We start from the raw sequence: 14,686 nt of genomic DNA on the forward strand, positions 1-14,686 counted from the left end.
AGGCTTTTTCCTCCTTACCCATTCCATTCCTAATACACTCCACTCCCCTCCACCCTCTACCCTCCCTCTTATCTTGACACCTCCTGGAGGACGGGCCATCCCTGCATCTTGTTCACTGCCCTGGGTCAGAAGCAGTGTTGCAAGACACAGCACATCCACAGCAAGGCCACTTCATTAAATCAGAGACCCCCCTCTCTGTCCCCTCATGCAGAAAAGGAGAAGACAGGGAGAAATCCCTTCGGGCTGCGTCAAATTTTTCTCACCCACACTACCTCACCCCCCCCCACCCATTCCACCTCATGCATCACAACATCATCCATATACAACCATTTTCTATGCACCCCTGTCTTCTGTCCTCTCCTGTCCTTCCTCAAGAGACAATCCCCTCTTCCCCCAAGTCCCTTTCACCTCATCCATCCATCTCATCCTAGGTTGCCCCCTCATGTTCACTCCTTCCACATCTGCCTTCCATACCTCTTTTACTAGTCTTTCTTCACTCATTCTTTCCATGTGTCCAAACCATCCCAATACTCTTTCATCCAGCTTATCTCCCAACTCCCTTACCACCCCTGTTCTCCTCCTCACCTCCTCATTTCTCACTCTATCCAGCCTAGTAACCCCCATCATACTTCTCAGACACCTCATCTCAAACACACCAAAGCGAAAGGAAGTGCAGTGATTGAGTGCACTTATCTAGCGGTTTTGTTGCCGAACACAAAGGAAACCAGTTGTTATTGTACGGGATGGGTAGATTGTGGTTCTCGAGTGACCAGTAAAAGCAATTCAGTTCTTAAAAAAAAGTATAGTTTTAGCAAAATGGAGAAAAAAAAAGAATATTAAATGAACCAACGAAAAGAGGACTGGATATAAGCTTAGTGGAAAGTCCAAGAGGTGTCATCCCCAAAAGACATTGATAGAAACTCCAAGGAAAAACCAAAGGTGGGAAAATAAAAGTTTTTCAGGGTTTCAAAGAAACCCAGGTGAAATAGGAAAAAACTTTGATATAGATAGAGAAATTAGATATGGTAATGCATTAAGAAACCACGAAGTAAATGACTTAATGGAAGAAATCATAGATTTAAAATTGGATTACCGAGCTGTACTTAAGGCATTGATTACTTTGCGTAAGAGTAATGAGCAAACGATTAAAGAATTAAGTGACTTAAAGAGCAAAATTGAAAACCTCAAAAGAGAAAATGAAAGAATGAAAAATGAGGACAAAAATAAAAATGAAGAACTGAAAAATGAGATCAACGAGCAATTACAAGTAGTGACTGGAAAGGTGGAAGAGTCAATCAAAGAAACAGACCTCATTGAAATAAAAAATCAATGGAAACAAGAACAGGAAAATCAAAATATATCTTTTAGAGAAATATTACAAAAGCAGATGGAGGAGGGAGTGAACATGAGGGGACGTCCTAGGATGAGGTGGATGGATGGGGTGAAGGGGGCTTTGGGGAAGAGGGGAATGTCTGTTGAGGAAGGAAGGGAGAGGACGGAAGACAGAGGTGAGTGGAGAATGGTTGTATATGGATGATGTTGTGATTGCATGAGGAGGAATGGGCGGGGGTGTGGGGTAGTATGTGTGAGTAAATTTTGACGCAGCCCGAAGGGATTTCTCCCCGTCCTCTCCTTATATGCAAGGGGGGACGGAGAGGGGGGGTCGCCGATTAAATGAAGCGGCCTTGCTGTGGATGTGCTGTGTCTTGCGACACTGCTTCTGACCCAGGGCGGTGGGCAGGGTGCAGGGATGACCCGTCATCCAGGAGGTGCTCAGATGAGAGGGAGGGTGGGAGGGGTGTGGAGTGTATTTAGGGATGTAATGGGTGGGAGTGTTTTTATGCCTTTCCCTTTTTGGCTACCTCCCTTGGAAGGGAGAAAAAGCCTTGGTATATGTATGTAGATGGAGGAAAACACAAAAGAAACAGTTATGAAAGTAATTAAAGAAAAGGAAAATTGGGTTAGAGATACAGTTGTCAAAGGTAAGTACATTGTGGTCCATGGTATCCAGGAAAAACATGATATGTATAGATACCAGAGAGAAAAGGAGGAGAAATAAATAGCTGAGGAAATTTTGAAAGAAGTACAGGATGAAGGGCAAATTTTTTATAAAGTAATTAATGAAATCCACAGGATAGGCAAATATTCAAAAGAAAAACAACATAGACCTCAGAAAATAAAACTAAGAACTCGAATGATAGCCGAGGAGGTATTATCGAAAGCAGTTAAATTGGCAAACAGTGAGAAATTCAAACATATATGGATACAAAAGGAAATTAGTGATGAGGAAAAAGAGAAAGGCAAAGCTATCAGAATTGAAGCCAATGATAGACATAAGAAAAGAACAGAGACGAAAAAAAAAAAAAAATTGGAGAGTGCTGGACTTGAGATTGAAAAAATTGTACATAAAAAAAATGGAAACTTAAACCAAAAAAGAAAAGATAATATGAAACTAAAAGTGGCATACACAAATATCAATAGCATGATCTCTAGAATCAATGAAGTAAATGATTATCTAGAAACAGAAAAACCAGACATCATGGGAATTGTAGAGACAAAACTGAAAGGACCTCTATCAACAAGCATAGTGGGACAAGGTCTATACAACCACTAGGTGAAAAATAGAACAGACAAGCAGGGAGGTGTCATGATATTGACCAAAAAAGGTCTAAATGTGACAAAGATAAATGAAGGCCAAGGCAATGTAGAATTAATTATTATCAAAATTTAAACAAAAAGATGAAAAGCAGAAAATATGTAGCAACGTATGTACCACCAAAACACAGGCTTGGTCAGATAGCGAACATTCTAGATTACTGGAAGACACAATGAATGTGTTAAACGAGTTACTGAAAGAAGGTGGAAACATAGTAACCATGGGCGATTTTAATGCAAAGGATATAATCTGGGAAGAAATGATAATAAAAGGGGGAGAAGATCATTGGATCAACATTCTACTGGATATGACCATCAAAAACACCTTAACACAATGGGTTAAGGAAAATACTAGATATAGAAACAATGAGGAACAGTCGAAACTAGACTTAATATTAACTTCTGAACCAGATATTGTGAACAAAATGGAGTATAAAACACTAATTGGAAAGAGTGACCATATACTAATAGAGTTTGAATTAAAAGAACATAATGTAGGTAGGAATGATAAACATAGAGAAGGAAGGTTAATGTACAACAAAACGTATTTTGAAAAACAAAGAAAAAATTTCCAAAACCCATACATACATATACATATACCAAAGGCTTTTTCCCCCTTACAAGGGAGGTAGCCAAAAACAAAGGCATAAAAACCATTCCCACCCATTCAATCCCTAATACACTCCACTCCCCTCCACCCTCTACCCTCCATCTTATCTTGGCACCTCCTGGATGACTGGTCATCCCTGCATCTTGTCCACTGCCCTGGTTGAGAAGCAGGAACACAAACTGGGATAAATTCTCTAAAGAGGAAACAAAGATGGAAGACAAATGGAACATATTCAAAGAAAAGTACAAGGAAGGAATTGACAAATATGTACCAAAAAAGAAACAAAAAGAGATTTATATAAAGTGTTGGTATAACAAAAGGTGTAGTGAGGCTAGAGACAGAAGAGACAAAGCCTGGAAAAAATGGAAAAAAGACAAAAGAACAAAAGAAAAAAAAAACATCCAAATGGCAAACATATATAAAACTTAGGAACAAATATGTGAATATATGCAGGAAAGAAAAAAGAAATTATGAAAAAGATATTATAGACAAATGTAAGGATCAACCTAAACTCTTTTACAGATATATAAATGAAAAACTAAAGGATAAACATGAAATAGTGAAATTGTGTGAAGGAGATAAAGAATAAATAGGTGACACAGAATAGGCAGAAGTTATGATCAGACATTTCAGGCCTCTTTTTACAATTGAGAACTCACAATTTTGGGAAGATGGACAAGAAAGATCACCCAAAATTAAAGAAATAAAGGTAATACAAAAAGAAATAAGAGACCAAATAAAGAAAATAGATGTCAGGAAATCACATGGACCAGATGGAATTGCAAATTGGATACTGAAAGAGTATAAAGACAAACTATACAAGATAATAGAATCCTCACTCAAAGAAGGAAAGGTACTGCAAGATTGGAAAAATGCAAACATAGTATCAATATATAAAGGAGGAAATAGGGAAGATCCTACAAACTTCAGACCAGTATCCCTTACAAACACAGTAGCAAAAATATGCGACAAAGTCATCAGAAACAAATGGACCAAACACTTGGAAGAAAATAAAATAGTAAACCCTAAACAATTTGGCTTCAGAAGTGGAAGATCATGTACCACAAACCTAATTTGCTTTTACTTGAGATTAATTGAGATAATACAAGAAAGAGATGGCTGGGCAGATTGAAATAATAGGAGTACAAGATAAGCTGCTGGAATGGATGAATGATTTCTTAATTGGGAGAAAAATGAGAGAGGTACTTAGAGACAAAAATTCGAACTAGGAAGATGTGAAAAATGGTATCCCACAAGGCTCTGTATTGGCTCCTTTAATATTTGCCATATATATAAATGATATGGATGAGGGAGTAAATTGTTACACTAACTTCTTTGCTGACGATGCTAAATTATTCAAGAGAGTAAGAACAGAAGAAGATTGCAGATTGCTACAAGAAGACCTAGACAAAATATGGGAATGGAGTCAGAGATGTGAGATGAACTTCATCATTAAGAAATGTAGCATAATGGAATTTGGAAAAAGCAAAAATAGAGTATCGGGTCAATATAGAATTGGAAACAAAGAAGTCAAAAAAAGTCAATTCAGAAGGGACATGGGAGTAATCATCTCAAGTGACTTGACACCTGATAAACATGTCAATAAATTATTTGGAGAGACTTTTACCTTATTAAGATCAATGAAAGAGTATTAGGATGGTTTGGACACATGGAAAGAATGAGTGAAGAAAGACTAGTAAAAGAGGTATGGAAGACAGATGTGGAGGGAGTGAACATGAGGGGATGTCCTAGGATGAGGTGGATGGATGGGGTGAAGGAGGCTTTGGGGAAGAGGGGAATGTCTGTTGAGGAAGGACGGGAGAGGACAGAAGACAGGGGTGAATGGAGAATGATTGTATATGGATGATGTGATGCATGAGGTGGAATGGGTGGGGGGATGGGGGTTGAGGTAGTATGTGTGAGCAAAATTTGACGCAGCCCAAAGGGATTTCTCCCCGTCTTCTCCTTTTATGCATGGGGGGACGGAGAGGGGTGTTGCCGATTTAATGAAACGGCCTTGCTGTGGATGTGCTGTGTCTTGCGACACTGCTTCTGACCCAGGGCAGTGGACAAGGTGCAGGGATTACCCGTTATCCAGGAGGTGCTAAGATAAGAGGGGAGGGTGGAAGGGTGTGGAGTGTATTTAGGGATGGAATGGGTGGGAATGATTTTATGCCTTTTCCTTTTTGGCTACCTCCCTTGTAAGGGGGAAAAAGCCTTGGTATATGTATGTATGTGTATGTGGAACTACAAACCCTGGAACAAAGAAGAGAAAGAGGAGAACTACTGACCATTTACAAAATTATGAAAGGGATGGAAGTCCTCAACAGAGATGATTTATTAAAGTGGGATAAAAGAAAAAAAAAGAGGACATGAAACGAAACTCAAAATGGATAGTTATAGAAGAGATCTTAAAAAGAATAGTTTCCTGCACAGAGTAGTGGATATCAGGAATAAATTGGATGAGGATACAGTGAGTGCAAAAACTATACAAAAACTTAAGAACAAACTTGATGCTGGATGAAACAAAGACAGGTCACTATGACCATAACTCTCATCCCATATAATACATACATATACCAAAGGCTCCATCCCCTTACACGGGGAGTAGCCAAAAAGAAAAAGGCATAGAAACCACTCCCACCCATTCCAATTTCTATATATTCCACTCCCCTCCACCCTCCTCCCTCCCTCTTATCTTGGCACCTCCTGGATGACAGGTCATCCCTGCATCCTGTCCACTGCCCTGGGTCAGAAGCAGTGTCGCAAGACACAGCACATCCACAGCAAGGCCGCTTCATAAATTCGGTGACCCTCCTCTCCATCCCCTCATGCAGAAAAGGAGAAGACGGGGAGAAATCCCTTCGGGCTGCGTCAAATTTTATTGTTGATCCCATATGATACAGTTAGGTAAATACAACTAGGTAAAATCACAAACACATCAACAAAATTACCATTCAAATGCAAATGAACAAATTAACTTACAATATTACAGATATCTGCACACGAACCACTACATTGGCACCCTCAAGGATACATTTTCCAACTCCAGCTGCTCAGTGATTTAACAAACCACATTCTAGGTAGAAACCTCAATGCACACCAAACCAGAGAGGAAACAAAATCCAGGACCATTTTTCCAAAATACTCAACTTCTGTGAACTTCAGGAAAAGGACTATGTGAAGATTGAGTCTTTCTTGATAAAAAGTTTCACTCTTTAGAACTTTATCAAGTACATGATAAAGCTCCAAGAAGCAAAACATTGTACCAATAAAGACTTTGTCCTCACTTAATGCTTTTCCTGATATACTTGTTGATAGTTGCCTCTCTCCAATGAATTTCTTGTAAGACAACCCCCCAACCTTCAATGCAACTAACAGTTGACTTTCTCCCAAAATTTTAATGTGCTTACTTGCAGCTGGATGCACATGTTGGTATGAAGAAATTAATAAGTCTCATTTTCAGCAGCCAAAATGAATGCAACAGCTCCCAGGAAAGGAATAATGCACGCAGTTATTCATTACCTGCTCCTCTGATTGACAGCACCAGAAGAAGGAATGTAAACAGCCAGTCATCTCACAATATTTTACCTCAGGTTAGTCTGTTTATCTATATACCAAAAGCTTCTTCCCTCATATAAGGGAGATAGCCACTTCAGGTTAGTAATGGTGCAAGAGAGATGATTGTGTGGAAGGAAATTGTGAATGGATGAATACATGATATATCCCAAAGGGATGTTCTCCACATCTGCTTGAAGATCAAAGGAGGAAGGGAGCATAGTAAATGGTAAAGTGATGGGTGTCAGCCAGCTTCACCCATTAGGCCCAGCTGGGAAAGAACTGTATTTCATTTCATTGGGTTTAACCCAAGCAGTGTGACAGGGGCTAGGGTGACATCTGTAAAGTGCCAAGTTGGCAAGAGTGGTTGAATTATTTATTTATATTTATGCGAGTGTGTTCTTGTACTGTGTCATGATGCATTGCCTCAGACCCAGGGCAGTGGGTGGGATACAGGTATGACCTATCATCCATGAGGGAGGAAAGGGTGGTGGGCTGGAGTGGAATGGGTAGGAGTGGGTACATGTCTTTTGACTTGGCTACCTCCCATATAAGGAGGAAAAAGCCCTTGGTATATAGATGTATCCCCAAAGGTGTAGGCGACTGAAACACCAATTGTCACTTTGTTCCACTTTAATCACTTATTGTCACTACACAATTAAAAGTTCTAAATCAATAGTATTTATCACATCTTCCTTATCACTACAGTGCACATTGTAACTCATCGACCGACCGCCGGCTCCTGTCCGGTGTGGCTCGGTTTCGTTCAGCAAAGTGCTGAACACGCACAATCGCTTGGTTACCAGCAATCGTACTTACACAGTTTTTAGTGGGAGTATTCAGTCTCTCACAATATGCTCAGCTGGTACTTAAGTATTATTACATTTCTATTTATATATTATAATATTTCCCGGGGGGGAAGAGCTCGTTATTATGGGGTAGTTCTGTAATGTAATGTGTTGGTGGTTGATTGCACTTATGAGTGTGTGTTCGTGTGTGTGTGTGTTGCTTGATCCTCGTGATGTTTAGCTCAGCAATATCTTGGCAGGAAATGGTGGCGCCAGTAAGTCCAGAGTGTGGTTGGGGTAGTTGAGAGGAGGGGTGAGTGGGTCATATGACTGACTGATACTCACATGTGTATGGGACGTATACATAGATAAGGTGTGTGCTGTCACTTGGCCAAAGCCCCCCATCCCACTTATAAAGGGGGAAAGACTATTCATACTTACATACATACATATACCAAAGGCTTTTTTCCCCCTTACAAGGGAGGTAGCCAGAAAACAAAGGCACAAAAACCACTCCCACCCATTCCTTCTCCACATACTCCACTCCCATCCACCCCCCTCCCTCCCTCTTATCTTGGCTCCTCCAGGATGATGGTCATCTTTACATCTCTCTCACTGCCCTAGGTCAGAAACAGTGTTGCAAAACACAGCACATCCACAGCAAGGTTGTTTCATTAAATCCGTGACCATCTCTCTCTGTCCCCTCATGCAGAAATGGAGAAGACATGGAGAAATCCCTTCGGGCTGCATCAATTTATTTTTCACACGTACTCCCTCACCCCTCCATCCCCCACCCATTCCCCCTCATGCTTCACAGTATCATCCATACACAACCATTTTCCATTCACCCATCTTCTGTCCTCTCCTGTCCTTCCTTAACAGACATTCCCCTTTTTCCCAGTGCCCCTTTTACCCCATCCATCCATCTCATCCTTGGTCAACCCCCTCATATTTACTCCTTCCACCTCTGCTTTCCACACCTCTTTTACTAATCTTTCTTCATTCATTCTTTCCATGTGTCCACACCATCCCAATACTCTTTCATCAACCTTATCTCCCAGCTCCCTTTCCACCCCCTGTTCTCCTCCTTAACTTCTCATTTCTCACTCTATCCAGCCTAGTAACTCCTATCATACTTCTCAAACACCTCATTTCAAAAACATTCCAACTACTCCTCTCTTCCTCTCTTATGTTCCATGTTTCTGCTCCATACAGTGCTGTTGGCACAATCACTCCTTCATAGTCTCCTCTTAGCATGCATTCCTAAATGTCTATTTCTCATTACACTTTTTAATCCCCTAAGGCATTCATACCATATATATTACATAGTTGACATTGCCATCACCACGTCCTCTCACTCCCCAATCACTTGCATTTATTTAGATGGGGTTGTATCTTTAATCCCCCCCCCCCCAAAAAAAAAGAACATATGCATACATATACCAATGGCTTTTTTCCCCCTTACAATGGATGTAGCCAAAAACAAAGGCACAAAATCTACTCCCACCCATTCCATCCCGAAACACTCCACCACCACTCACCCCCTCCCTCCCACTTATCTTGGCTCCTCCGTGATGACGGGTCATCCCTGCATCTTGCCCAATGCCCTGGGTCAGAAGCAGTGTAGCAAGACACCACATCCACAGCAAGGCTACTTCATTTAATTGGCAACCCTCCCTCTCCATCTCCTCATGCAGAAAAAGACAAGACGGGGAGAAATCCCTTTGGGCTGCATCAAAAAATCATTCACACATACTCCCTCTACCCTTTCCTCCCTATCATCTTGACTCCATGTGGATGACAGGTCATTCATGTATCCTGCCCACTGCCCCAGGTCCGAAGCAATGTAGCAAGATAGTACATCCACAGCAAGGCTGCTTCACTTAATTGTTGACCCCTCCCCTTTCTGTCCCCTCATGCAGAAAAATAGAAGATGTTGGGCTGTGTCAAAATATTGTTCACACATAACCACTCCATATCCCCCTTTCCTATCCTTGAATCACAGCCATTCTCCACTCACCCCAGTCTCCTGCTCTCTCCCTTGCTCAACATGTTGTGCTCCCCTGATTATGTATATAGAATTAAATTGTAGCTAGCAAAATGGTTTAACGAACAAGTGTAATTGAATGTACGGGGTGTGAGTGAGACTGGACATAAATGACAACTGTACCAACTTTCTATATGATACTCCAGGCCAGTCTTGACTTCTGATAGATACTTTGTAGCCTTGGATCTACTCGAGAACTTTGACATTTTAAACCTTCTATTTAAACTGACTTGGCTCAGTGCTCTGGCAAAGATGAAACCTCTGAAGGAGTGAGGCTCCTCCCTCCAGGGTCATACTTTCATTGTTGGATTTACATGATTGGCTAAGTTCTTTCTGTTTACTATAGACTTAGCAATAGGACATATACCTCTTTGTTAACACCCTTGCCTTCATCGAACAGAGCCCCATTCACTGGGTTAGTGGAGGTCATGTTATCCATTAAGAAAGCCTGACTTCAGCAAGAATTTAATGGTGTTTTGGCTCGAGAAGGAGCCGTCACATGTGACGCCAGCTTGCGATGATAAAAACTAATATCAACTAGTATCACATTTTCTAGTATCATTGCCAGTACAACATGGTGTTGTCATCATTAAACCAATCACCACAAACAGACATTCCCATTTTACTCAATGCCCCTTTCACCCCATCTATCCATCTCATCTACAATTATCTCCTCAAGTTCACTCCATCCACCTTTGCCTTCCACACCTCTTTAACTAATCTCTCTTCACTCATTTTTATCATGTATCTAAACTATCCCAATACTCTTTCATCAGCCTTATCTGCCATCTCCATTTCCACCCCCATTCTCCACCTAATTTCTCACTCTATCCAACCTTGTAAAACCTACCATACTTCTCAGACATTTCATCTCATTCACATTTAAACTTTTCCTCTCTTAAATTCCAAGTCTTGCCTGATGCATTGCTGTCAGCTCAATCACTCCTTCATATAATCTCCTCTTTGCATCCATTCGCCAAGGCATTGACTTGCTTCTCTCAGTCTACAATTTTTTTCCACCTCCATTCCTCCCTTTCCTGCTACATACAATCCCAAATACCTAAATCTATCCACTTCTCCCTGCCTCTCTCCTTCAACCTCTTCAGTACAAGTCAAATATTTACACACACATCACCCTGAATAAACATAATGTCACAGAAAATGTGATCAAGCCTGTTCAAAGAATACAAGGGTCACTCAGCTACAACTACAAAATAAATATAATCAGGCCACCAATGCCAGCATCCTTGTATATCCCACTTGTGTCTCATGAAGCCTACATTGGTGTTATCACATGCAAGAGGTTAAGACTTGCTTCCTACTCACTGCCATCCTCCTCCCGTGTACATCTCATCACCTTGCTTTTACCCACATTTACCTTCAACTTTCTCCTATCGCATACCTTCCCATATTCCATCACTAACTTCCTTAGTCCCCCATCTAACCCTGCCATAAGTGTAGTGTCATTAGCAAACAACAGCTGGTTCACCTACAACTTTTCTCCATTTTCTTCAACCATCTCCATTGATATAGATTTACCTAGTTGTATTACATGGGAAGGGAGTTAGGCTCGTGGTGACCTGTCTTTGTGTCTTTCAGCATCAAGTTTTTTCTTAAAATCTTGAATAGTATTTGCACACACTGTTTCTTTATCTAAGTTATTCCAGGTATCCAGTACTCTATGTGAGATTTTTTTTTTTTTTTTTTCAGATCTCTTCTTTAGTTATCCTTTTTGAGTTTCTTTTCATGACCTCTTGTTTTTCCATTGTCATTTTTTAGTAAATCATTCTATATCAAGGATTTCCATCCCTTTCATGATTCTAAATATAGTCAGTAGATCACCTTTTTCTCTTCTCTGCTCCAGTGTTGGTAGTTCCAATTTCGATAATCTTTGTTCGTATGTTAATTTGGAAAGAGCTGGTGCCAACTTTGTCATTGCTCTTTATATTCCTTCAAATTTCTCTTATATTCTTTTTAGTACTGGGTGTCCATAGTGTCACTGCATATTCCAGTTTTGGTCTAATCAATGTAACTAATATTTTTTTAATCATTTCTTCATCCAAGTAGTCAAATGCCACTTTCATTGACCTTAATAGGTTGAAGGTTTCTCTGACTATTTTGTTTACCCGATGTCATGTCTTTGCTGATTATTACTCCAAGGTCCCTTTCCAAGTGCACTTTTTTTATTTCTTCTTCACCAATTTTATAATTTTTGAAATTCTGTTTTTACTTTTTCCAAACTCCATTATGCTACATTTCTTGATATTGAAGTTCACTTCCCACTTTTGAGTCCATTTCCAGATTTTGTCCAGGTCTGATTGTAATGAATCACAGTCCTCTTCTGTTCTTTCTTCAATCTTTTTCAGTCATCTGCAAAGAAATTCATATAACATTCAACTCCTTCATCCATGTCATTTATGTATATGGCAAACATGATTGGAGCCAGCACCGACCCTTGTGGAACACCACTTATCATTTCTTCCCATTTCGAGTATTTGTCTCTAATTACTACCCTCATTTTTCTCCCAGTCAGGAAGTCTTCCATCCATTCTAATAATTTACCTGCGATGCCACCTATTGATTCTAATTTTCTTATTAATTTCTTGTGTGGTACTTTGTCAAATGCCTTTTGTAGGTCTAGATAGGCACAGTCTGCCCATCCATCCCTCTCTTCTATTATATCTATTAGTCTCGAGTAGAAGCAGATCAGGTTTGTTGTACATGATCTTATTTGTCTAAATCCAAATTGGTTTGGGTTTAGTACAGATTTTTCTTCCAGGTGTTTAACCCATCTACTTTTGATCACTTTGTCACATATTTTAGGTACTGTGCTTGTTAGGGAGACCGGTCTGTAGTTAGTTGGATTTTCCTTGTTTTCTCCTTTATATATAGGTACAATGTTTGCATTTTTCCAGTCTTGTGGTACCTTTCCTTCGTTGATCGAGCATTTGATAATAATGTATATTTTATCTGTTAATTCTTCTACACATTCTTTCAGTATCCAATTTGCAATTCCATCCGGACCATGTGATTTTCTGACATCAAGGTTTTTTATTTGGTCACTTGATTTCCTTATTTGTTACAGTTATTTCCTTCATTGGGGGGGGGATTTCTGTCCTTCAATTCCCTCACAGTTAGGTGTGTTCTCAATTGTGAATACTGATTTGAAGTGGTTGCTCATAATTTCTGCCATTTCTTGTTCTTCTGTATATTCATGACTTCCTTGGTGCAGCTTTTCTATTTATTGTTTGTTCTTTAGTTTACCGTTCACATATCTGTAAAATAGTTTCAGTTGTTCCTTGCATTTTTCTATTATTTCTTTTTCATAATTTCTCTTTTCTTCTCTATGTATCATTTCTTAGTTTGATGTATGTTTGCCAATTGCTCTTTTTTTTTTCCAAAGTTTGTCTCTTTTATCCTTAGCTTCACTACATTTTTTGTTGTACCAGTTCTTTATGTATGTTCTTTCGTGCTTTTTTTGTGGTACATATTTGATCACACCCTCATTATAAATTTCTTTTAGTATATTCCATTTCTCTTCCATCCTTGTTTCTTCATCTAGGAATTTTTCCCAGTTTGCATTACGAAAGAATTTTTTAAGTTTCTCTAAATTTGTTTTGTTGTACATTGGTCTTCCTATTCTATGTTTCTCATTTCTTCTTAGGTCTGTTTGCTCTTTAAATTCAAATTCTATTAGTACATGGTCACTCTTTCCTATTGGTGTTTTGTAATCTACTCTGTCTACAATTTCAGGTTCTGACATAGGTATTAAATCCTGTCTCAAAGGTTCCTCATTGTTACTGTATCTGGTATTTTCCTTTATCCACTGAGTCATTATGTATTCAATGGTCATATCGATTAGCATGCTGCCCCATATGTTTTCTCCACCCTATAGTATAATTTCTTCCCAACATTTCTTTTGAGATAAAATCACCCATAATTACTGTATTTCCTCTTTCTTTCAGTATATCAGTTCATATTTAGTATCTTCTAACAATTTGGAATGATCGTGTTCTGTCCAGGACTGTGTTTTAGGGGGCACATACACTACAACAAATTTTGTACTTTTCATGTTGTTGTTTTGTACAGGAAGGCACTGTGGGAGGTTTTACAGATATGTGGAATAGGAGGAAAGCTTTTAGGAGCTGTCAGGAGTTTTTATGAGAGTAGTAGAGCATGTGTCAGGATTAGAAATGGAGAGAGTGAGTGATTCGAGGTAAAGAAGGGACTTTGTCAGGGATGTGTTATGTCACCCTGGCTGTTCAACTTATATATGGATGGGGTGGTGCGAGCGGTAAATGCAAGGGTGATGGGTCAGGGATTGGAGATAGTTAAAAAAAATGGAGAAAAGTGAGAGGTGAGCCAGCTGTTGTTTGCGGATGACACTGCACTTGTTTCAGGATCGGAGGAGGTATTAAGGAAGTTAGTGACAGAATTTGGGAGAGTGTGTGAAAGAAGAAAGTTGAAGGTAAATGTGGGTAAAAGTAAGGTGATAAGATGTACAAGGGGTGAAAGTGGCAGCAGACTGGAAGTGAGCATTAACCCCTTCCATACGGTGCCGCACACGTAGGCGTCATGGGGAGCGAGTGTATTCGCGAGGCTGCCATATCGGCGTCTTGATTATATTTATTGTAGTCGCCCCTCCATAATGACATTCTTTCTAATTCTTTTGTAATCGCATTTTCTATGGTTATCAAAATTCACGGGTGAAGAGAGAACGATCGATATAAGCGGTGACTATATTTTATGATGCGAGTATTATTACGACACGTCGTACGGCTGGCATTGGCTGCTGCCACCGAGATCTAAGTCCATGACGCCTACGTGTGCGGCACCGTATGGAAGGGGTTAAGGGAGAGCGACTGGAGGAAGTGGATAGTTTTTGATACTTGGATGCGAATGTGGCAGGAAAGGGAGGAATGGAGGTGGATGTAGAATGTAGATTGAGAGAAGCGAGTAAATGCCTTGGTGGATTAAAAAGTGTAATGAGAAATAGACACTTGGGAATGGATGCTAAGAGTGATTGTG

The 14,686-nt window shown here is 39.9% G+C and overlaps 1 protein-coding gene across 17 annotated transcripts in view; it reads left to right on the top strand.

Moving 5' to 3' along the window:
• The window catches only part of LOC143022115 (uncharacterized), a 285,895-nt gene that overhangs the window by 180,713 nt on the left and 90,496 nt on the right, over nucleotides 1-14,686 (top strand). For 16 of the 17 annotated variants that reach the window (XR_012966036.1, XM_076180165.1, XM_076180152.1 and 13 more), the window contains one exon: nucleotides 6,732-6,861. Coding sequence is in view for 16 of the 17 variants with exons in the window: in XM_076180165.1 (XP_076036280.1) it covers nucleotides 6,732-6,861 (130 nt within the window). In the remaining variant the exon portion in view is untranslated. The remainder of the gene's footprint in view (nucleotides 1-6,731; nucleotides 6,862-14,686) is intronic. The other variant, XM_076180138.1, reaches the window with a different exon arrangement.

The sequence above is a fragment of the Oratosquilla oratoria genome, chromosome 3, assembly GCF_046742065.1.
Source record: "Oratosquilla oratoria isolate Oo_2021 chromosome 3, ASM4674206v1, whole genome shotgun sequence".
NCBI lineage: Eukaryota > Metazoa > Arthropoda > Malacostraca > Stomatopoda > Squillidae > Oratosquilla > Oratosquilla oratoria.